General features: G+C 36.8%; 1 protein-coding gene across 2 annotated transcripts in view; it reads right to left on the bottom strand.

Moving 5' to 3' along the window:
- Positions 1–22,545, bottom strand: part of LOC148942345 (uncharacterized) — a 184,776-nt gene that overhangs the window by 31,140 nt on the left and 131,091 nt on the right. For both annotated transcript variants that reach the window (XM_089103093.1, XM_089103091.1), the window contains 3 exons: positions 13,702–13,835; positions 6,020–6,236; positions 2,550–3,036 (listed from right to left, as the gene is read on the bottom strand). In XM_089103093.1, the coding sequence (XP_088959219.1) occupies positions 2,550–3,036; positions 6,020–6,236; positions 13,702–13,835 (838 nt within the window). The remainder of the gene's footprint in view (positions 1–2,549; positions 3,037–6,019; positions 6,237–13,701; positions 13,836–22,545) is intronic.

Below are 22,545 nucleotides of genomic sequence, written 5' to 3'. Positions count from 1 at the left end.
CAGGTTGACAAAATTACTTTGACTTTGCTAGTTTTACGAATTTTACTTGTATAATAACTAAGAGCTTTCACTTTTTACAAGAGCAATGAAAGTTCATTTCTTTTGTGGTGACTTTGGCTTTTGCTAATTTTAAGAATATTTGCATAAAAATTAAAGCTTCTAAAAGAATACTGATAGTTCATTTCTTTTTTTGAGTCAAGAAATAATGTTCAGGTTGACAAAATTACTTTGACTTTGCTAGTTTTACGAATTTTACTTGTATAATAACTAAGAGCTTTCACTTTTTACAAGAGCAATGAAAGTTCATTTCTTTTCTGGTGACTTTGGCTTTTGCTATTTTTAAGAATATTTGCATAAAAATTAAATCTTCTATAAGAATACGGATAGTTCATTTCTTTTTTTGAGTCAAGAAATAATGTTCAGGTTGACAAAATTACTTTGACTTTGCTAGTTTTACGAATTTTACTTGTATAATAGCTAAGAGCTTTCACTTTTTACAAGAGCAGTGAAAGTTCATTTCTTTTCTGGTGACTTTGGCTTTTGCTACTTTTAAGAATATTTGCATAAAAATTAAAACTTCTATAAGAATACTGATAGTTCATTTCTTTTTTTGAGTCAAGAAATAATGTTCAGGTTGACAAAATTACTTTGACTTTGCTAGTTTTACGAATTTTACTTGTATAATAACTAAGAGCTTTCACTTTTTACAAGAGCAATGAAAGTTCATTTCTTTTCTGGTGACTTTGGCTTTTGCTACTTTTAAGAATATTTGCATAAAAATTAAAGCTTCTATAAGAATACTGATAGTTCATTTCTTTTTTTGAGTCAAGAAATAATGTTCAGGTTGACAAAATTACTTTGACTTTGCTAGTTTTACGAATTTTACTTGTATAATAACTAAGAGCTTTCACTTTTTACAAGAGCAATGAAAGTTCATTTCTTTTCTGGTGACTTTGGCTTTTGCTACTTTTAAGAATATTTGCATAAAAATTAAAGCTTTAAGAATACTGATAGTTCATTTCTTTTTTTGAGGCAAGAAAGCATGTTCGGGTTGACAAAGTAACTTTGACTTTGCTAGTTTTACGAATTTTACTTGTATAATAACTAAGAGCTTTCACTTTTTACAAGAGCACTGAAAGTTAATTTCTTTTCTGGTGACTTTGGCTTTTGCTACTTTTAAGAATATTTGCATAAAAATTAAAGCTTCTATAAGAATACTGATAGTTCATTTCTTTTTTTGAGTCAAGAAAGCATGTTCAGGTTGACAAAATTACTTTGACTTTGCTAGTTTTACGAATTTTATTGTATAATAACTAAGAGCTTTCACTTTTTACAAGAGCAATGAAAATTCATTTCTTTTCTGGTGACTTTGGCTTTTGCTACTTTTAAGAATATTCGCATAAAAATTAAAGCTTCTATAAGTGTACTGATAATTCATTTCTTTTTTTGAAGCAAGAAAGCATGTTCAGGTTGACAAAATAACTTTGCCTTTGCTAATTTTATGAATTTTTTTGCATTATAGCTAAGAGCTTTCACTTTTTACAAGAGCACTGAAAATTAATTTCTTTTTTTAATGACTTTGTCTTTTACTAGTTTTAAGAATATTTGTATAGAAATTAAAGCCTTTCGCTTTCTATAAGAGTAATGATAGTTCATTTCTTTTTTTGAACTCAAGGCTTAAAATTCAGTGAAATAATATTACAAGTTTTCAAATACAATTGCATTTAATTGAGCAGGTACTAGCGGAGACTCTAAACAGCGGTAACTAAGTAGCAGTTGAGTTTGGGGTGAACTGGAGGAATCAAGAGAGATGAGGTTATTTTTGCAGGGGAATGGTACGAAGAGTCCCCGTTGTGTGGGTACGCAAGGTGGTGGGTAATGATAGATGGATGGGTTGGAAAATGTTGTAAAGAAGCCAGAGGGGTGGGTGGGTTTATCTTTGAAAAAGAAAGAAGGGAGTAAGGACGTGGATATGGAGACGGGGGTATCCTTTGGATAGGTACTCGATTGGTAAGGACTGGATGGCTCGTGGGCTTTCTTGTGTGTGAGCGGTGGTCTAAAAAATATTTAGTAGTATTAGCAGAATTTAGGTGGCCTCTGGGCCACCAATTAGTCATGCATAAGGGAAATTGAATATTAAAAAGTATAGAAAAATTTCGTTAAGAGCTCCCCGCAATTTCTAAGTATTTTAATATTTGTGATATATTTTTAATTCCTGTTTAGTTGTGCAGAAAACACCAAACTAATAAAAAAGGATCAAGAAACACATTTAAACTCCCAGGGCAATGTAATAGTTTTACATAAAATATCAGACCTTCATCTACTTTAATTATCTATCTGTGGTAAAGCTACAATAATGTAAAAGTACATCCGTGTACTGGTATCAATAACGGAAGTAGTTCTTACCCTTACGATTTTTTAATTAAATGTTTTTATTGGTGGTTAATTTAGTGGTGGCTTTATTCTTATTTTTTCTGCTTCTCCCAATTTTTTTTTTTTTTTTTTTTTTTTCTTTATGAAATTTTTTTTTTATGAAGTTATGAAATTACCTAGGAACCAAGCACACTTTTTTGAAGTGTCTACATAGATGGCCGAAGACGCACCATGGAAGGAGTCTTCACAGTTCTTTAGAGCAGTCTGAAAATCTATTTGGGGCACAGCATTGAAATTTTCACTAGACCATTTATAGTCAGTTGTTGTAAATATAGAATCCAAGACGCTGGAGCTGATCTCCTCAGATCCTATGGGTGATGATCTTTCTACAAGAATGTCTGACATCTCTAACTGAAAATTATTAAATGCAGCTGCTCTTTTAGCTAGATTTCCTTTTGACATCTGCTCTTTCAATGATGCCAAGTTAGGCTTTGAGCTTGTTTTGGATTTAAGAGTTGGAGGTAGACTTGAGGAGGATGTGTGGGAGTTAATATGATGGGAAGTGGAGTGCTGCCGCTCTGCTTCTTGAACAATTGAATCAATGTCTACTCTGGCTAAGTCAAAATCATCTTCTGTGTCAAGTTGATTATCATCTTTAGCTATCTGAAAAAATGAAAAATTTGAATATGCAAGGGTTAGAAGATGCAGGGGATAGGAATGAAATATTTAATATCCTAGGGATAGAAGATGCAAGGAATAAGACAGAAAACTTGAAAATGCAAGGGATCGAAGATGCAAGGATGGGATAGAAAACTTGAATATGAAAGAGACAGAAGATGCAAGGGATAACATAAAATACTTGAATATGCAATGAATAGGATAGAAAACTTCAATATGCAAGGGATAGAAGATACAAGGGATAGGAAAGAAAACTTGAATATGCAAAGGATAAAAGATGCAAAAAATAGGAGAGAAAACTTTAATATGTAAGGGATAGAAGATACGAGAAACAGGGAAGAAAACTTGTATATGCAATAGATAGACAAACGCAAGGGATAGAACAGAAAACTTTAATATGCAAGTAATAGAAGATGCAAGGGATATGAAAAAAAACTTGAATATGCAAGTGATAGAATATACAAGGGATAGGAAAGAAAACCTGAATATGCAAGGGATAGAAGTTGCAAGGGATAGGATAGAAAACTTGAATATGCAAGGGATAGAAGATGCAAAGAATATAGTAGAAAACTTGAATATTCAAGAGATAGAAGATGCAAGGGATAGGATAGAAAATTTGGATATGCAAGAGATAGTATATGCAAGGGATAGGATAGAAAACCAGAATATTCAAGGGATAGAAGATGCAAAGGACAGGATAGAAAACTTGAATATGGAAAGGATAGAAGATGCAAGGGATAAAATAGAAAACGTGAATATGCAAGGGATAAGATAGAAAACTTGAATATGCAAGAGATAGAAGATGCAAAATATAGAATAGAAAACTTTAATATGCAAGGGATAGAAGAAACAAGGAATATGAAAGACAACTTGAATAACCATAGGAAAAGAGATGCAAGGGGTATTTGCAAGGTATAGAAAATGTAGATTGCAAGAGATTATAAATGATAGAAGGGCAATAACAATAAGCCTGATGAAGCTAATCAATGCTCAGGACACACATATGTACTCTTGCATCAAAAGTTTTTCATTCAAAGGTTATTTCAATTCTAAGTTATGCAAGTGAAAATTTGGGGCTTGCAAAAATGGAATTAATTAAAGAGAACGCAAACAGAGTTTTATAAAAAAAATTACTAAAATTGAAAGATAAAAATAATGTTCTAGATTAAAAAGGAGATTTTGTCATTCAAGATAATTTTATTGAAATGTCAAAGTTGGTTGGTAAACTCGTTTATATTTTTTTTTTCAACTAATGCATCATTGAGCTTAATTTCATGTATATACTATGTTACGACTACAGCAAAAGTCACCCAAAATAGGTAAAACTAGTGGGCCTAACTTGAGTCTTCATTAACAGCGCAATAGCACTGCTACGGAAGTGAGCGATATGGCTTATTATATATTCCTTTTTTTTTCTTCCCGTGATTTCGTTTGTCATTTGGTTATACAGACTTTGGAGAAAACTCATTCATTTAAAAAGTAAAAGTTCTAGTGCCCTTTTTATGAGTTAAAAGTGGTTGGGGGGTAACCAGCTCTCCTCCCACAGCATTTTAGTTAGTTCCAACCTTACCCCCTCCCCCCTAAAAAAAATAACATTCAGTCAAAATTTTAAGACATGTTGACATTTTTTTAAATGTCAAAAGGTGCCTTAGTGGGTATTATGAACCCCCACACCCCCCAAGGCAACGGCGATAAATTATGCGAAGTCGCTATTGTTTAAATATAGGTAAAAACGAACAAAGACGGCAAGTCTTCTCCAGGGTATCCTAAACCTTTACATGTATTAAGCTAAAACTTTCAGGGAATGTTGACAGGGTTGTTAGACTCAATCAAAAGACACCATGTACATCCAAGTTATTAAAATACCTCCAATGTCTTAGAAACACAGAAGGATATTGAGTTCATATTTTCAGGGAAAGCCAAAGCTGACTTTTGGCTAAATTAAAAGACACTATATGCATCAAGGTTGTCAAAATGATGTATCTGTAACTCTGGAAGGGCTAAGGGTATTAAGTTGAATGTTTTGTGTCAATATAAAGAGATCTGCAATACATGGAAATATATGCAATATCTCTAGGTTGGAAATGTGTCATTGGGAATGGAAGTTGAAAATCTAAGTGCCCTTTTCAAAGATCGACTGTGATCGGAGGGCAACCAGCCACTTTCCTGTGCACTCTTTTCTACTTCCCTAACCACAAAAACTTCCAATCAAAATTTTGATTTGTTCAATTTTGTCTCCAGGGATGACATGACCCCAAAAACCCCTGGGACAAGGGTATCAAAAATACAAGGTACCTACTGTTTACGAAAAAATTTCATTGGAGAAAAGAAGAGACATGTTTGAACTTGGGTTCCTGACTATCCAGTCCCATGGAATTTTAAAACGTGCATCAATTCGTCGAGGGTGATTGGCCAGTGTTAGAAATGGAATTTATTCTCTAGCTTCTCGTTTTTTCAAATTCATTTTCATACACCTTTTCATTTATTTTTTTATGATCTTGATATCCAATTAAGATGTAGGAGCGTTTACTAGCCTAAATCGATCGGTCATGTTTTGTATTGTGCCTATGACAAAATAGAGGTATCCAAACAGTTGTCTTAATGTCCGAAAAAATCCAGTTTGCTTCTGTTTCGGAGCTGAAAATCTGTAATTCCGGCCGGCAAATAATAGCCCATTAAACAGGGACTTCATTTTAATTCAAAAATGAACATATTGCACCTTGGGGAATTTACAGTCCTTAATGAAATAGTTCATGGGTCCTAGGTTGGGCCCGTTCCAAACAATTATCATCTAAAAACAGTTTTTTACTATCATATCCGTAATTAACGTCAATTTTCCCTTAAGTCATCTTTTTTATCTTTTTTACGACCCCCCCCCAATTATAAAAGCTGAGTTATATTTCAATTTTAAAAAGGCTGTAATTGACAATACTTATTTCTTCCGAAAAAAAAATTATAGTCGACGTACAGCACTTTTAGCTACAATTGACATTATCCTGTTGCCACCATTCTGCCTTTGAATAGAAACATCAGCTGAAGGTGCTTCAGTATCAGTGAATGACAAAATTCTTGATCCTGGTAGTGTCTGAACGTTCTCATCTCGTTGCAAAGACTGGAGATCAGAAGGAGTTTCATTTACAAGTAAAGCATCGTCAGCATAAGGAGAAGGATTTTCGGGCTGGTTTCTGTGAAGAAAGATATAATGCATATCATATTTACAAACAGTCAAACATTGTTTCATAGATATTTTATATAATTTCTCCAAAAAAACAAATAGATCTGCCATAAATGGCCATTTTTCAGACAAACCTAATCGAACCTCATATCATAAATCTCATTTATGTCATAAATCATAATGTCATAAATTTATGTCATAAATCATAAATGTCATAAATTTATGTCATAAAACATAAATGTCATAAATCTCATTTGTCAAAAGAAGCTTAAAAATGGTAGCCAAAAACTTTCCTATACTCGGATTTCTTACGACGGATTTTGGGAAGACCATAAAATTTGGGAGCAGAGCAACCTGGGTAGAATTTTCAGTACATTTGAGGGGTAATTAGTCTATTATCTTTTAAAGTTTCCGGTTTTCTTCTCAATTGCTGAGTGTATTTATCTGTGTGGTCAGTTTTATTTCTTTGTAGGTATTTTTCGAACAGTTCGTGGTAACGAACTGTAAGTAAGGAGCGACCCGGCTCAATAGTAGCCGAAACTCTAAAAAGCGGGATTTCGATACCAGTTGATACATCAAAAGAATCAGATAATCTAACCGTTAATCTAATAAATAATCTAACCGTTAATCTAACCTAAATCATAACTGTGATCTAAGCGTAAATCATTTTAGTTCTGTGACAAAAAAAAATTCTTTTTGTTGCCGCAAAGACTTTGATTTCACCGCAAGAATTCGGTAAATTCTATTTTTAAATTATTCTAAATGAAGATAAACAAAAACTTTCCTTTTATCACACTTCTATTCTATTCGTTACGGTGTGTCCCGATTTTTTAAAGAATGACTTCTTAAACACATTGGCAGTTTGCTTAAAATAGAAAGATTTTTTTAAAAGTGCTGAAAACTTTAGCGTGAAGAGCAAGGTATTAAGGAGGGCGGCAACCCCTTCATATATGAAATAATTTCTGTTCGTTCTGAGTCTTAATGTTGCTCCTTACTTTCTGTTCAAAAAACTTGTTTTATTTTATTTAGCCTAATCCCTTCTCTTGAACAAGTCAAGATCAGCAACCACTCTTACAAATTCCAAAAGATCATTTACTAAGGTTATACCATCACTAAGGTTCCTGAGAGAATTTACTGTGCTTCATACAATTCACTTCACAAAGACTATGAATTGCAAGGGTAATAAAACAAGTTACCCTGGGTTAACACGATCCAATTTCGTGCAAAAACGGCCGTTTTTGCGTGATCCGTAAAATTTCCTCCGTTTTTTGCTACAAGCTTTTGCGTCACAATGGTTGAACGGCTGCGTTGAAATATTTCTACTGAGCCGTTGTAAATTGCATCCATTATGTTAAATTGAAAGCTTTGTATAACGATAAATTGCAAGTAACTGATAAACTAAACATTTTTATCAAAAGTTTCCCATTAAAAATTGACGAACAACATGAGGGCCCTGTCCTTTTAACACAAAATTTTAATAAGCGAGCCATGGGGGGATATTTTCAGGGAAATGAGCCAAAGAGTTGAGACTTATATTTTTCATTAGGCATAGTTAGCCTAGGCTAATACAGGTTAGCCCTTTGAGTATTTTTTTGGCTTCTAGAACTTCATTTAGCCTATGTGCTTTTTGCACTTCCTATGTGCTTTTTGCACATCTCATAGTATCTTTGCGCTTCAACGGCTTATTATGTGCTTATGTGCTTAGCCTATGTACTTTTTGCACTTCCTATGTGCTTTTTGCACATCTCATAGTATCTTTGCGCTTCAACGGCTGTTATGAACTGTTTCTGTGAGAACATTTTTGCGATTGTCCTGCATCCACTATCCGTGAGCCATTTTGCGTTCAAAAAAATCACACCAGTGGGAACTAAAGGTTAGTATTTAAAACTACACTTTGAAAAACGCGAATCACTAGTTGGTAATCACCTTAAGCTTAATATCTTATTCTTTCTTAAACCCTCAACGGTATTACCATAATTTTGTAGCTCTCTCCTGAGATACAGCTCTTCGTTCTGCATTATTTGGGAACTTCTACAGTCCACCGAGAAGATACTTGTTTGAATAGAACAGCCGTATATAATTTGAGATCTAAAAAGCGCAGCACAATACCGTATTACAGCGCTGCGAACAAAGACTGGGAACAAAAACTGCACTAGGAACAAAAACATTTTTTGCTCCCTTCTCATCATTCCCGTCCTCTAGCTACTGTCATTGAAATTCACACTGTCTTTTCTAGTACAAATTGAAGCTAATATGAGCCTCAAATACTAAGAAGCAACTTTAAGGCTACTTTGGCGAGGGCATCTTTGGAACATCTGTGATCTCAAGCTCTTCAGAGGTCGTCAAGGAGAGGCACCGTTGTCACCTTATGCGCCAGACGGCGTGGGAGAAACTAAGTCTAAGTAAGATGCTAGTCTAACCCTATTATTACATTGGCAAGAAGTTATTGCAAGTAAGCTTCTATGGCAAACTAAACTACATTGAACTACATTTAAAGAGTACGAATCCATCGAAGGGATAGCTTATATTAATTTATGAAATCTAAACTTGTCCCTCTTAACTTACAGAATTCTACAATTTCTAATTTATGGCACTTAACAGTGATGGAAATACCAAGATGGTAAAGTAGCCTCAAGGTGCATGTATGTATGCAATGGATTGACGATGCTTCTTTAATCCTAAGGTCATTGCATCAGCCCCGCAATATGTTGCTACAGGAGAGTTCGAACTCTGGATCCCATATTACCAAGCTGAGATCAAACACACTACGCCCCTACATGACAATGTAGCTCAATTAATCATATTCCCATTATTTCAGGTAGACTATTTGAAGAGTATGTGCGTTACCTTCGATGTTCTTATAAATTATTTTTAAAAAAAAACATAGCATCTTAAGTCTCGTATAGTGGCGAAATGGACTTGATTTCAGCACGGTAATACAGGACCTACAGTTTGAACTCTGCTGTGGCAACACACTGCAGGGTTCGGAATTTTATTTAAGTTATACAATTATAGGCAAGCGTCTCCAAATTAATAGATACAAGAACTTTGTTTATACTTGGTTGTCACAAAGCCTGTTTCCGGCTAGCCTCTGTTTACCTGGATACAAATTGTCATAAATAACAACTAGAGCTAAGTTCTGACAGAGCGTAAGAAAAAATTGTCCGCAAAAAAAAAGTTCGCGGCGCGATGCGAAAATATCTTCGTAATTCACACTGAAGGCAATTTTTTGCTTAAAAATATAAAAACAGATAGTACCATGTACTCCCCACTGTACGCTTACTTTGCTTGCTATCAAGAATAAAAGACAATACTCAGATGCCCTTCCATTTTCTCATTTTTCTTGCAGTTTGGAAGTCGAAAACCAAAATTATGAAAAACAGATATTGAAAAGTATTGTATAATTTTGGATATTTTATTAGTTCCTAGATAACTCTAATAATAATGACGACGGTGGAGAGGGGGTTGAGTTTTGAGGGGAAAGCCAACAATTTCCAGAATCTGAAATAATACAAACTGCCTCAGGAGAGGCCTGAGAAGGATCGGAGAGAGTGGGAGTAGATGAGGGAGTTAATGAAGGAGAAAACACAAGAAATACTAATAGCCTAATACAATCCATATACATTTGACTTTATCATGCATTTTGGTATGTAAAATGATTCGTTTGTATGCATGTTAAGCAGTATACATGAAAATTAAGTTTTATCAGTAGAAACACTGTCAATTAATGTGCTTAATCACAATGATATGGTAAGTCTCTTCTTGATCTACTTCTTGTTTCAAGATTGAAACTGCAAACAGACATTCAAACATTGAAGAATTCGGGCAACATTGTATAACGTTTTATTTCAGCTTAAATATGGTTATTGGTTAGGTTAATGAAAGAAAGGTTGAGATGGCTAGGGCACGTTGTGCGGATGAACGATGATAGATTGCCGAAGATTGTTCTTTCCGACCAACCATCTAGGGCAAAACAGAAAGCAGGTCGTCCTCGTCTGGGGTGGGAGGACGTCATAAAGAAAGATTTAAAGGAAATGGGAACTTCATGGACGGGTGTAAAAAGGGAGGCTTTGAATAGATTCGGGTGGAGGAAGAGCGTACGTAGCTCTGTTGGCCTCAGGCGGCTTGGTGCTGCGGTGAGTTGTTAGTAGTAATCGTAGTAGTATTGGTTAGGTTTAAGATAGTTCTGCCCATAGAGTGAATAATACACAGTATGAAATAAGTTATTTTATGTCATGGGTAGCAAATTTGCACCTTTACGAAATTTAGTCAAAATTATTGGTTCACCAATAATTTTTTAAACAATGTATTGCTATGTCTACAAAAACCATGTTGTAGATTGTATATACAGTTTGCGCCATTTTTATACGAGAAGATAACAAGACATTAAGAGCTTACAATTGATATTATTTGAGCTTACAAACAAATATAGTATACATTAATTGTATACATAATACATAATTTCATGTAAACAATAAGTTTATTATTATTTATTGAGAACTACTTATCACGAAAAATTACTTTCCTTGAGCTTAAACAAAAATAGATCTTGAGAACTGCGATATAGGATTATATTCATACCCGATTCATAAGTCTATTTGCAACCTCTAGCCATGTATTTTCTTTTACTTCCGCTTATTCGTATTATTTACAGCGTGTGTCAAACCACACTGGGTAATATTTAGTGATTATTATAAGCTTTGAACAAATACTATGTTTTTTCATTAAAAAATCGCGCTTGCTACGGGAATGTTTTAACTTCAAGTTGAAGCGACTTTTTCGCTCCGAAAGGCCTTTTTGAGGCTCCACGAAGCATTTTTTGCTAGGCAAAGCAATATTCGCGCTCTGTTAGAACCTAACTTAATGTTCAAGACGCACAATAGTCACAGCTGTCAATATAAAAGTCAATATTTATCAATGACATTTTTTTCCTTGATTTCAACGTTGCACTTGTATTAAACAAGCGGAAAAATTGAAATGGAATAGAAATGAAAATTGAAACAAAATTGAAAAATTGAAATCAAATGAAAGATGAAAATTTGAAATGAAGTTGAAAGATGAAAAATGGAAATGAAATTGAAAGATGAAAAAGTGAAACCAAATAGAAAGACAAGAATGAAATGAAACCGAAACATAGAAAAATTAGATAAAATTTAAAAACTGAAATGAAATTGAAAAATGAAAAATTTAATTGACATTGAAAGATGGAAAACTGAAATGAAACTGAAACATGGAAAATTTAATAAGTTTGCAGAGCTTATATCGACACTAATTTGCTCCCAACTTTGCTTCTTAGTATTAAGTGTTATTGTTAACCATATTCACCTTACAGGTACGACAACAGCTATTCCAAGCTCTAAATTTTTCTAATTTAAAAAATGATTCCTCAAATCTCGACTCTGATTAGTCAGTCGCAATCTTGATGCTTGAAAGTTGATCATTACTCAATTCGAAAATCAAGGAAGGGACATACAGTTGGCATTGGAGTCAACCAAACTTCTGGTTGAATCTACAAGTGTAACTATAATGTAACCCCGGCATCAGGGATGTATCCAGGATTTTTTTTTGGGTGGAGGGAGGTTACAAAAAAAAATTTATCGTTGGGTGGGGGTTACTAAAAAACTTCAAAAAACACATCAAAAATTGGTTTATATTCTATCTTTTTTACGTTTTTACAAGTCGGGCAAACATTCCGGGGAGAGGGGAGTTCAAACCCACTACCCCCCCCCCTACATACGGCCTTGCCTGGCATAACGCTTATCCAGCAGTTTCCTAGTTGAAACACTTCAAATAACTAAAGTCAAACTGTGACGGAAAGCAGCAAACTTTGTTAAAAAGATTGAGGGCGATATACGCTTATTTAGATTTAGGTCTTTTCAAGGCGGCTGACGCATAAGGCAACAAAGCTGCCTCCCCATGATGACCTCTCGAGTGCTACAGACCATAGATCTTCCGTTGACGACCTGAAGAGTGCAGCATTCTTCTCAAGACATAGTCCTACTGCACCTTTTTACCGTCAAAAACTTCTGATACCGGGAGGGACAAGGCACTAAATCTCGATCGAGGCGGCCCTTGCCCATGCGCACCATGTGACCCTAGTATCGCCATTGAATATTTTTGATTCGATCGATCACGAGCGGCATTTCTCTTTCTTTACGGATGAAAGCGTTTGTTATCTTATCGATCTAATGAATTCCAAGGATGCGTTTGAGACAATTTTCCATAAACCTCAGGATGCATTTCCCGAGCATTTAATTCAAATTATTACACTTATGGCTTTAAAGCTATATACGAAGTTACTATTTTCTTAATTTTACTACGTCAATAACTTCATAAATGAATCATTTTTTTTTTCAAAATATCCGCAAACCAAAAATTGACACCCAATTACTGATAGCAGTTTATTCAAATAGGTTGATTAGAACAATAAACCCGTGGTAACTTTTCAAATTGACGTAACCAATTTCGTGGTTAACTTGATATCAATTGATATCCACGACCATTTTTTCACTATCCGATCTTATAAGCCAGCTTCACTTTCTATTTCATGTTCGCTACTGGCACTTGATTGCCATTAGAACTGGGCTTGTCATAAACAGTGCATTTTGGCCCAGTGACGTCATTGCGTGAATTCGAGCGGTTATGTCTCTTTGAAAGCAGCATTCTATTAGAAAGCTTTCTTAAGTTTTGAATTTTCGGCGTCATAAAATGTTTTTGAAAAAAGACTAATTTTAATACATATTTTAAAAATCAATTCTAACATTCCATTCCATCTCTACTGGATATTCAACAGTATGTTTTTGAACTGTGAAGCGTTATTCATTAAAACAAAATTCCCGACCAGAAGAAGCATTTACAAACTTTAAACTTAAGTAGAAAATACCCAGATCTCATCTTAATGAAGGTATTATTTCATTCATGATTTTTTGGTGCTCTTTGCAAGGCATATATTGCAAAATCTACTATTTTCGTATGACATCGATAAACCCTACTCATAATTATTAGTCGGCCTTTGCAAGATATATATTACAAAATCTACGCTTTTGTATGACCTTACATATCTTGAGCGTACAGAATATAATTCGTTCATGATTATTTGTATTTGTTACTCTTTAGCAGGCATATATTTCAAAATACAAGGTTTTTGTACAAAACTGCAAAATGTACAGGTCTCTACGACAGTGCAAAATCTCTCAGGGTTCCGAAGCTTATAAATATAGAGACATTTTTTTTTTAGTAATTATCATTAGTCACTCTTTAGAACATATATATTGTATATCTATGATTTTTGTACGACATTGCGAAGTCTACGAACGTAACAAATATTCCACGAGAAGAAATTTTTTCATTAATGATTATTTATCACTCTTAGCAAAATAAACATTGCAAAATACATGGTATTATTCCAGGTCAATTAATGGGTTAATTAGACCTTAGTTCACATTTTATAACTTGAAAAAATTAGCTGCACTTACAGCTTTCTAGCTAATATATTCTCGGCAGCATTTGGGATGATCAGGGAATCCACTTCACCACCAAGAACCTTGACATGCATTTCCTTCAAAAATAACACCCCTTTACGACATTGAACAGGTCCTCTGATAGCAATCTAAAAGCAAAAATTATGTTATCACCAAGAACTTTGACGTGCATTTTCTTCAAAAATAGTGCCCCTTTACGAAATTGTAGTGCCCTTTTACAACATGTATATGCCCTCTGACAGTAATCTGAAAGCAAAAGATAGATTCATGCCAAGAGCCTTGACGTGTATTTCCTTCAAAAATAGCACCCCTTTATGAAATTGAACAGGTCCTCTGATAGCAATCCAAAAGAAAAATTATGTAATTGCCAAGAGCCTTGACATGTATTTCCTTAAAAAATAGCACCGCTTTACGACATTGAACAGGTCCTCTGATAGCAATCTAAAAGCAAAAATTATATTATTGCCAAGAGCCTTGACATGTATTTCCTTAAAAAATAGCATCCCTTTACGACATTGAACAGGTCCTCTGATAGGAATCTAAAAGCAAAATTTATGCTATAGCCAAGAGCCTTGAAATGTATTTCCTTAAAAAACAGCACCCCTTTACGACACTGAACAGTTCCTCTGATAGCAATCTAAAAGCAAAAATTATGTTATTGCCTAGAGCCTTGACATATATTTCCTTCAAAAATAGCACCCCTTTACGACATTGAACAGGCCCTCCGATAGCAATCTAAAAGCAAAAACTATGTTATTGCCAAGAACTTTGACGTGCATTTTCTTCAAAAATAGTGCCCCTTTACGACACTGTAGTGCCCTTTTACAACATGTACATGCCCTCTGACAGTAATCTGAAAGCAAAAGATAGATTCATGCCAAGAGCCTTGACATAATTTCCTTCAAAAATAGAACCCCTTTACAACATCGAACAGGTCCTTTGATAGCAATCTAAATGCAAAAATTATGTTATTGTCAAGAGCCTTGACATGTATTTCCTAAAAAATAGCACCCCTTTACGACATTGAACAGGTCCTCTGGTAGCGATCTAAAAGCAAATATTATGTTATTGCCAAGAGCCTTGGCATATATTTCCTTAAAAAATAGCACCCCTTTACGACATTGAACAGGCCCTCCGATAGCAATCTAAAAGCAAAAAATTACGTTATTGCCAAGAGCCTTGACATGTATTTTCGTAAAAAAATAGCACCCATTTACGACATGTATATGCCCTCTGACAGTAATTTAAAAGCAAAATATGGGTTCATGCCAACAGCCTTGACATACATTTTCTTCAAAAATAGCAATCCTTTACAACATTGAATAGGCCCTCTGACCGCATATTAGTAATAGTGGTAACAGGAGCAGCAGCAGTATTGATAGCAGCAGTAGCAGGTACATGTTGGCTTTTGGTCAATTGAAAATCCCACTACCTCACTCATGATGCCCCAGAAGTTACCTCTTGATACGGTAAGCCGCTCCAAAAATGTTGCTGATACTCTCGTATCAGCAATCTGTATGCACATGCAATGTTTTTGATTTATTTCAACTTTTCCTCAAATATTTATTTTAATATGCTCAGCTTTAGTAGTAATCGTTACAGAAGCAGAAGTTTTAGTGATACTAGTGATAATTGTAGTAGTAGCAGTACTTGTGGTAGCAGTAGAAGTAGTGGTAGCTGTAACAGTAGCAGTAGCGTATTAATATTGCCGTCTTGGTCAATTGATCATCTTCCTTATCCTTTCCTAAAAGATACAAATTAATATATTCAGATATTTCCGAGTTACGCCCTTTTGACCATCTGAAATTTATTCGACCAGTCATTCCATAGAAACTTTGTATGTCCCCAGGGCATAATTTATAACCCTTTTCCAAGGGCTCTAGGGGGTTGTGTTAATCATGGAGGCATTGCTATGTTCTTTCGATTATTTTGAACAAAATAGCTATCTCACAATTTCAATCAAATGCGTTTAGAAAAATAAGGGTAGTCAGGGGGGGGGAGGGAGGGGGGCTGGTTTCCAACCATCACTTTTTGACTCTTCAAATTAAACTGGAACTTCCAATTTCCAATGAAATGAACCTCTTCTAAAGTTTTTTACGACCATCCCTTCCATAAAAAAGCTTATATGCCACCGGGGAATAATTTAAAACCCGTGTCCACAGGCTCAGGGGGTTTATTTCAAACCCAAAAGCCTTGCTATATGATCTTTGGTCTATTTTAAATAAAGCGGCTATCTCAAAATATCTATTATATTGGATGCATTTGGGGAAGGTAGGATATGGGGGGGGGGTCGGCTTTTTGCCGTCCGATCACGTTTGACTCTTAAAAAGGGCATTAGAAATGCTGATTTCCAATCGAACGAGCCTCCTCCGAAGTTTATACAACCACCCCTTCCATAAAAACTTTATGTGCTAATAATTGGCAACTAGTATAACTTATAGCCCTTGCCCTGAGGGCTGTGGTGGGTTTGTCATCCTGAGACATATAATTAATGAGCCTTTCAAATACTCTGAACAAAATGGCTATCTCAAAATTTCGATTGGACGTGTTTGGGGAAATTATGGGCGTGGGGGGCGGTTGTCCTCTAATAACTTTCGACTATTAAAAAGGACACTAGAACTCTCACTTTCAAATCGAATTATCCCCTTTCGAAATTTGTACGGCAACTCCTTCTATACGAAGCGCCCTGGACAAAAATAAATAAACCAAAAAAAATAATAAATAATTCATAGTGCCAACATCATTCTTTACTACGGCAGTGCTATTGCGATGTCTATAATTTCGGATATTCTTTAAGCTAAAAACGGACGGCAATGCGAAGAAGCATGGCTACTTTAAAACTATACTTCCGGCTATGCTAGGCCGCAAAATACCGCTGCCTAAGTAAAGAGCAATGTAAGCATAATGTTTTTTTGTTTTTTTTTTGTTTTTTCTGGTTGGTTGGTTTTGTCGTATTATTTGTACACTACGACTTATAGTATTTTTTATTGATAAAAGTATGCATATTTGACCTTGCTCTCCTAAAGTACGAAGAGCATTCAGAGAGCCTTTCAGGGAATGCTGAGGGGAGTATTGAAGTAAATCCAACACCTTATGTTGTAAAAAACGCGTAACTCAGGAATATCTGAATATATTAATTTGTAACTTTCAGGAAATGATAAGGGAGATGATCAATTGACCAAGAAGGCAATATTAATACGCTGCTACTACTGTTACAACTACCACTACTTCTACTGCTGCCATAACTACTACTACTACTACTACAATTACCACTAGTATCACTAAACTACTGCTTCTGTAGCGAGTACTTCTGAGGCTGAGCATATTAAAATAAATATTTGAGGAAACTTTGAGAGGAGAAGTTGAACCATATCAAAAACATAGTATGAGCAAACAGATTGCTGATACGGGAGTATAAGCAACATTTTTGGAACGGCTTACCGTATCAAGAGGTAACTTCTGGGGCACCATGAGTGAGATCGTGGGATTTTCAACTGACCAAAAGGTAGCATCTACCTGCTACTACTGCTATAAATACTGCTGCTGCTACTGTTACTGCTAATAATAATATACTGTCAGAGGGCCTGTTCAATGTTGAAAAGGGTTGCTATTTTTGAAGAAAATGCATGTCAAGGCTCTTGGCATGAACCAATCTTTTGCTTTCAAATTACTGTCAGAGGACCTGTACATGTCGTAAATGGGTGCTATTTTTGATGGACATACATGTCAAGGCTCTTGGCAAGAACCTATCTTTTGCTTTCAGATTGCTGTCAGAGGGCATGTTAATGGGTGCTATTTTTGAAGGAAATACATGTCAAGGCTCTTGGCATGAACCTATTTTTTGCTTTAAGATTACTCTCAGAGGGCATGTACATGCCATAAATGGGTGCTATTTTTGAAGGAATTACATGTCAAGGCTCTTGGCAACTTACAACCCTTGCCCCAAGGGCAGCGGGGAGGTTATCATCCTCAAAGACATCCTCAAAGACTGGATGTGTTTGGGGAAACAGTAGGCATGTGATGGGGGTTAGTTTCCCTCTTATCACTTTTGACTATTAAAAGGTCCTCTAGTCCCTCCGATTTCCAATGTAATGAGCCTTTTTCAAAGTTTCTACGACAAGAAATGGGCATTGTTGCATTTCGGGAAAATACGAGGTGTGGGGGGGGGGGTATCAACCCTTCGATCACTCTGAATCTTAAAAAGGACAACAGAACTTGTGATAACCAATCCAATGAGCCCCAAAAGTTTATCCGATAACCCTTTCTATACAAACCTTATGTGCCCCCAGGGCATAACTTACAACCCTTGCCCTGAGGTCTATGGAAGGGGGGTCGTCCTCAAGGACACAATTTCCGAACCTTTCAATTACGCTGAACAAAATGGTTATCTCAAAATTTTATTGGATGTGTTTGGGAAAATGGTGGGCGTGGGAGGGGTGTCAGTTGCCCTCCAATCAATTTTGACAATTAAAAAGGGCACTAGCCTTTTCAATTTCAAATCGAATGAGCCCTTTTTGAAGTTTCTACGACAACTCCATCGCTACGAAATGCCCTGGTCTAAAACCAAAAAAAAAAGTAATAACAAGACATAAGCCCACATCTTACTTTCGGCGGGAACCAGACGATGATCCATCCTTCCCGGCACCAATGGACGATGGGATGACTGACGTAGTCCAACACGATCTGTCACCAGCCTCTTCTGCAATCTTCAGCCAGTCTTTATCCCAACAACGTCCGTGTTGGCGGAAGCCACCCCAAGGATCCAGGTCATTCTTGAATGTCTGCCGGAGATTCTTTCTTTGGCCGCCTGGTTTCTGTTTCCAAGTTGGAAGGTTGACGCAGGTGAGGACATCGCGGGATATGGTTCCAGCTGGTCGTCGTAGTGTGTGTCCCAAGAATTTCAGTCGTCGTTGTTTTATGATTACTGAGAGGGGGCCTTCTTGGCACAACGCCTTCGAACCTCAGCATTTGAGATATGAAAACATCGGCTGACCCCTAGTATGTGTCTCATGCAGTGACGGTTTTGTGTCTCATGCAGTGGACGTGTTTCTTCGGCCTGTAAAGGCCAAGTTTCACAGACGTACAGCAGGATCGATCGAATAGTTGCCTTGTAAACGTTCATCTTCGTTTTGATGCTAACTTCATGTCTATTCCAAAGCGACTTCTTCATGCTTGTGAAGACAACCCATGCCTTTCCTATTCGAGCTCTAACGTGAGTTTCTGCACCTCCGTTCGGTGTAAATATAGAATCAAGATAGTGGTACTCTTCAACAGTTTCGATGGTTTTGCCTCCTAGTTTGAGATCTGGGTGATTTGGGTCGTTTGCTTTAATGACTTTTGTTTTAGACTTGCTGATCATGAGGCCAGTTTTCTTTCATGTATAGGAGACATCGTTGACCATCTTTTGGAGCTCAGCCGACAAGCTACTCATGAGACTCGTATTGTCTGCAAAGTCAAGGTCTGTCAGGCCGATTGGGTTGTCTTCTCTCTGACCGACGACAAACCCTTTGTGGGTGCAAAGTGAATTCATCATTATCCAGTCTATTATGTAATTATACAGAGCTGGCGAGAGGGGGCACCCTGTTTAACCCCTGACTCAATGTCAGATTCCGGGTTTCGCCGTCAGCAGTTCGAACTCTCCCGGCTGTAGACCCTAAGAATACCTTGAGTGTCTCGATCAATTCTATTGGGACACCACCTTCTTCCTTGATGTTCCTAATCTTTGTCTTAATAAGGAAGCCGAAAGCGACGACAAAATCGATGAAATAAACGATAGCGCAAAATGGAAATCTCTCGCTCTGCCATAGTATGGAATGAATGGAGAAAACATGGTCTAGACTGCCCCTATAAGTTCTGAAAATTGCGTTTTCTGTTCTTGTCAACTTGTCTCGGGCGTCCTTGAAACAGTTGAGGACGATTATGCAAAAGACCTTCATGGCTTGGTCTATTAGTGATATACATCGGTAGTTCGAGCAGACTGCCTTGTCTCCCTTTTTATGGACCGGTATAAGTACTGAGAGTCTCCAATCTTATGGGAATTTTTTTGTCGTCCACACTTCAACTAAAAAGTCTTTCAGCTGACATAATAGTGTGGGGGATGACTTATACATATCTGTTGAGATGCCATTCTTTCCGGGGGCTTTGTTATTTTTCATGTTTCTCATTGCCCGCAAAACATCATCAAATGGTGGTGGCTCCTTCGGTACACCCTGGAAATCGGGTAGATCACATGGAGCTTTTGTGGGATTAAGGAGCTAGGAGAAATATCTCTCAAGGCGATCTTTTTCTGTCTGAATAATGTTGCCTATTTTGTCCTTTAGGGCGTCTATGCAGATTGGCGATTTACATGTCGCTTCCCTCAGTAATTATAGGGTTTTCCTTAGGTTATGCGTTTTTTCTGATTGTCGTTTATCAAAAGCCGTTTTTGACAAGTATTTCTTGTTACTATAATAAGCGGGCTGATTTACCAGCCTGTGAAAATTGTTTAAGGGTTCTTTTGGCCAACTGAGAAAGGGTCGTGTATTTTACACTAGCGTAGATATTTTGTACGATATACAGAGCCTTTGTTTCCTCTTGGTGTGACCAAGAACCTGTTCAGCAGCCTCTTTTGTCAGGACTTTCAGTTTGGACCACTGATCTTTGATGTCAGTGTGGTCATCAAGGGCCTCAAATCATTTATCAAGCTGTAGCTCCAAATCGGCCTTGATCTGTCGACTAAATTGTTTTAAAACATGAAACCGACTAGTTTGTATTTTTTTTGTGGTTGCTTAGTCTTTCACTGAATTTACAGATGAGAAGAAAGTGATCGGAGCCGTTTGTTGAGCCTGTATCTGCGCCTCTGTAGGCTCTTACATCCAGACATGAGCGCTTCCAACGTCTTCTGACGAGGAAGTGGTCGATCTGGGCTTTGGTGACCCCGCCGTTAGATCTCCAGGTCACAAGATGGTGCTTCTTGTCCTCGAGCTGGGTGTTAAACAGACATAAGTTACTGTATTCGGCAAGCTGTAGCAGCCTCTCGTTCTTGGAACGTTTATCTCCAATTTTATGGCGTCTGACCACTTCTTTGGTGTTTGCATCTAGTTTACCAACCCTTGCGTTAAAGTCACCAGTGAAAATTAGTCTGCCACTTCCGGCTACAGTGTCAAGTGTTTTATGCAGCTCAAAGAAGAATGCATCTTTGATAGACACGTAGACGGACAATATAGTGACGTTACTAGTCCAGCCTTTTAGTCTTAGGGTAGAGATTCTTGCTGACACTGGCTGTGAAGTGATGACAGATGAAGCAGCAGTTGGGTCCAGAAGGAATTCGACTTCATGGAGACCGCTCCCATCAGTCGGTCCAGAGTTGTAAAATTTAAATGTTTCTGAATCCGTGAGGTCAATTTATTTCGTCAGTATGTCGTTCAATCTAGTCTTAGAAAGGCAACATATATTGACACCATACCTTTTCAATTCATTAGCAAGAAGCATCTGAGTTGACTCGGCCTTGCAACTTCTTACATTCCAAGAACCAACTTTAAGTTTCTTGGTGGGGATGATTACCCAACTTCTCAAATCGGATATCATCCATAACTGATCCGTGTTGGCTCCTGCGGACGCCGTAGTATTGATTGTTATATCTGAATCTTCTGTAACCATGGTGTTTCATATGAATTTTCTTGACCAGCAGCTCCCCAACTTCTGGCACCCCATTGCGTTAGCCATTCTGCCGGTCGGGCTAGGCAACCAGCAGAACCTTTCACAACTCCACCGCAATGAGGTGCAACTTAGGGCTCTCTTCTAGTCTCACTAGGGACGGGAGCGTGAATCATAGCTACGAGGTCTCAACCTCAGTTTGGAGCACTCGAGCTTATCAGGCCATATTTCCCCCTAGGAGAACTAGAAGTTGGAGTGGCCACTAGATCTTTACTTAGGCAGCGCTATTGCGCTGCCTATGATACTAGTAAGAACAATACCAATACTGCTACCGTGAATCCTATTACAACTATGCCTAAGTGTATGAAGGTAAAATTTTTAGGGAAACTTTTTTGGGGGTTGGGGAGGTGAGCTTAATCATAACACACTGTTTGTATGCAGGTTGTCGAAAGGGTGTAACAACAACATCTTAGGAACATTTTTGTGTATGAAGTTGAAACTAACAGGACTTGTTGTTGGGAATGTTGAACTAACCAGAAGATAATATTTGCATCCTAATACTACTGTTTCTACTCATACTACTACTACTATTACTGCTTCTACTGCTACTACTGCCATTAAAGCTAAGGCTAATACCATTAATTCTACTGTTACTACTACTATTGCCACTAAAGCTAAGGCTACTACAATTAATACCACAGCTACTACTACTACTACTACTACTACTACTACTAAAACTAAGGGTATTAAGCCGAAAAATTTAGGAAATACTGAAAATGTATGGAACTAAATCGAAACACACTATGCCCACATAGATTGTTAAGAGGACGAATCAGAAATGCTTCAGAATTGCTTGATGTTACAAAAATTTAAACTTTTAGCGTGTGTTGAAGAAACCAAAGATGTAGGTATACGCATATTGCTATTAATGCTACAATAACTATTGCTACTACGCGAGCTAAGAGTATTAAGGTGAATCTTTTAAGGAATATTTAGGTGGATGTTGAACTAAATGAAAAAGTTCTAGTGCCCATTTTAAGAGACAAAAGAGATTGAAGGGCAAGCTGTCCTCCTACCAAGCCCATTCGATTTCCAAACACGTCCAGTCAAAATTTTGAGACAGCCATTTTGTTCAGCATAAAAGAACGGTCATGTAACTCGTTCTCCAGGGATATTGGGTACGCCAATCCCCCATAATTATGT

Source organism: Artemia sp. Qi Xiang Cuo, chromosome 17 (genome assembly GCF_049724085.1).
Source record: "Artemia sp. Qi Xiang Cuo chromosome 17, ASM4972408v1, whole genome shotgun sequence".
Lineage (NCBI taxonomy): Eukaryota > Metazoa > Arthropoda > Branchiopoda > Anostraca > Artemiidae > Artemia > Artemia sp. Qi Xiang Cuo.
This window is presented reverse-complemented; position numbering and strand designations above follow the sequence as displayed.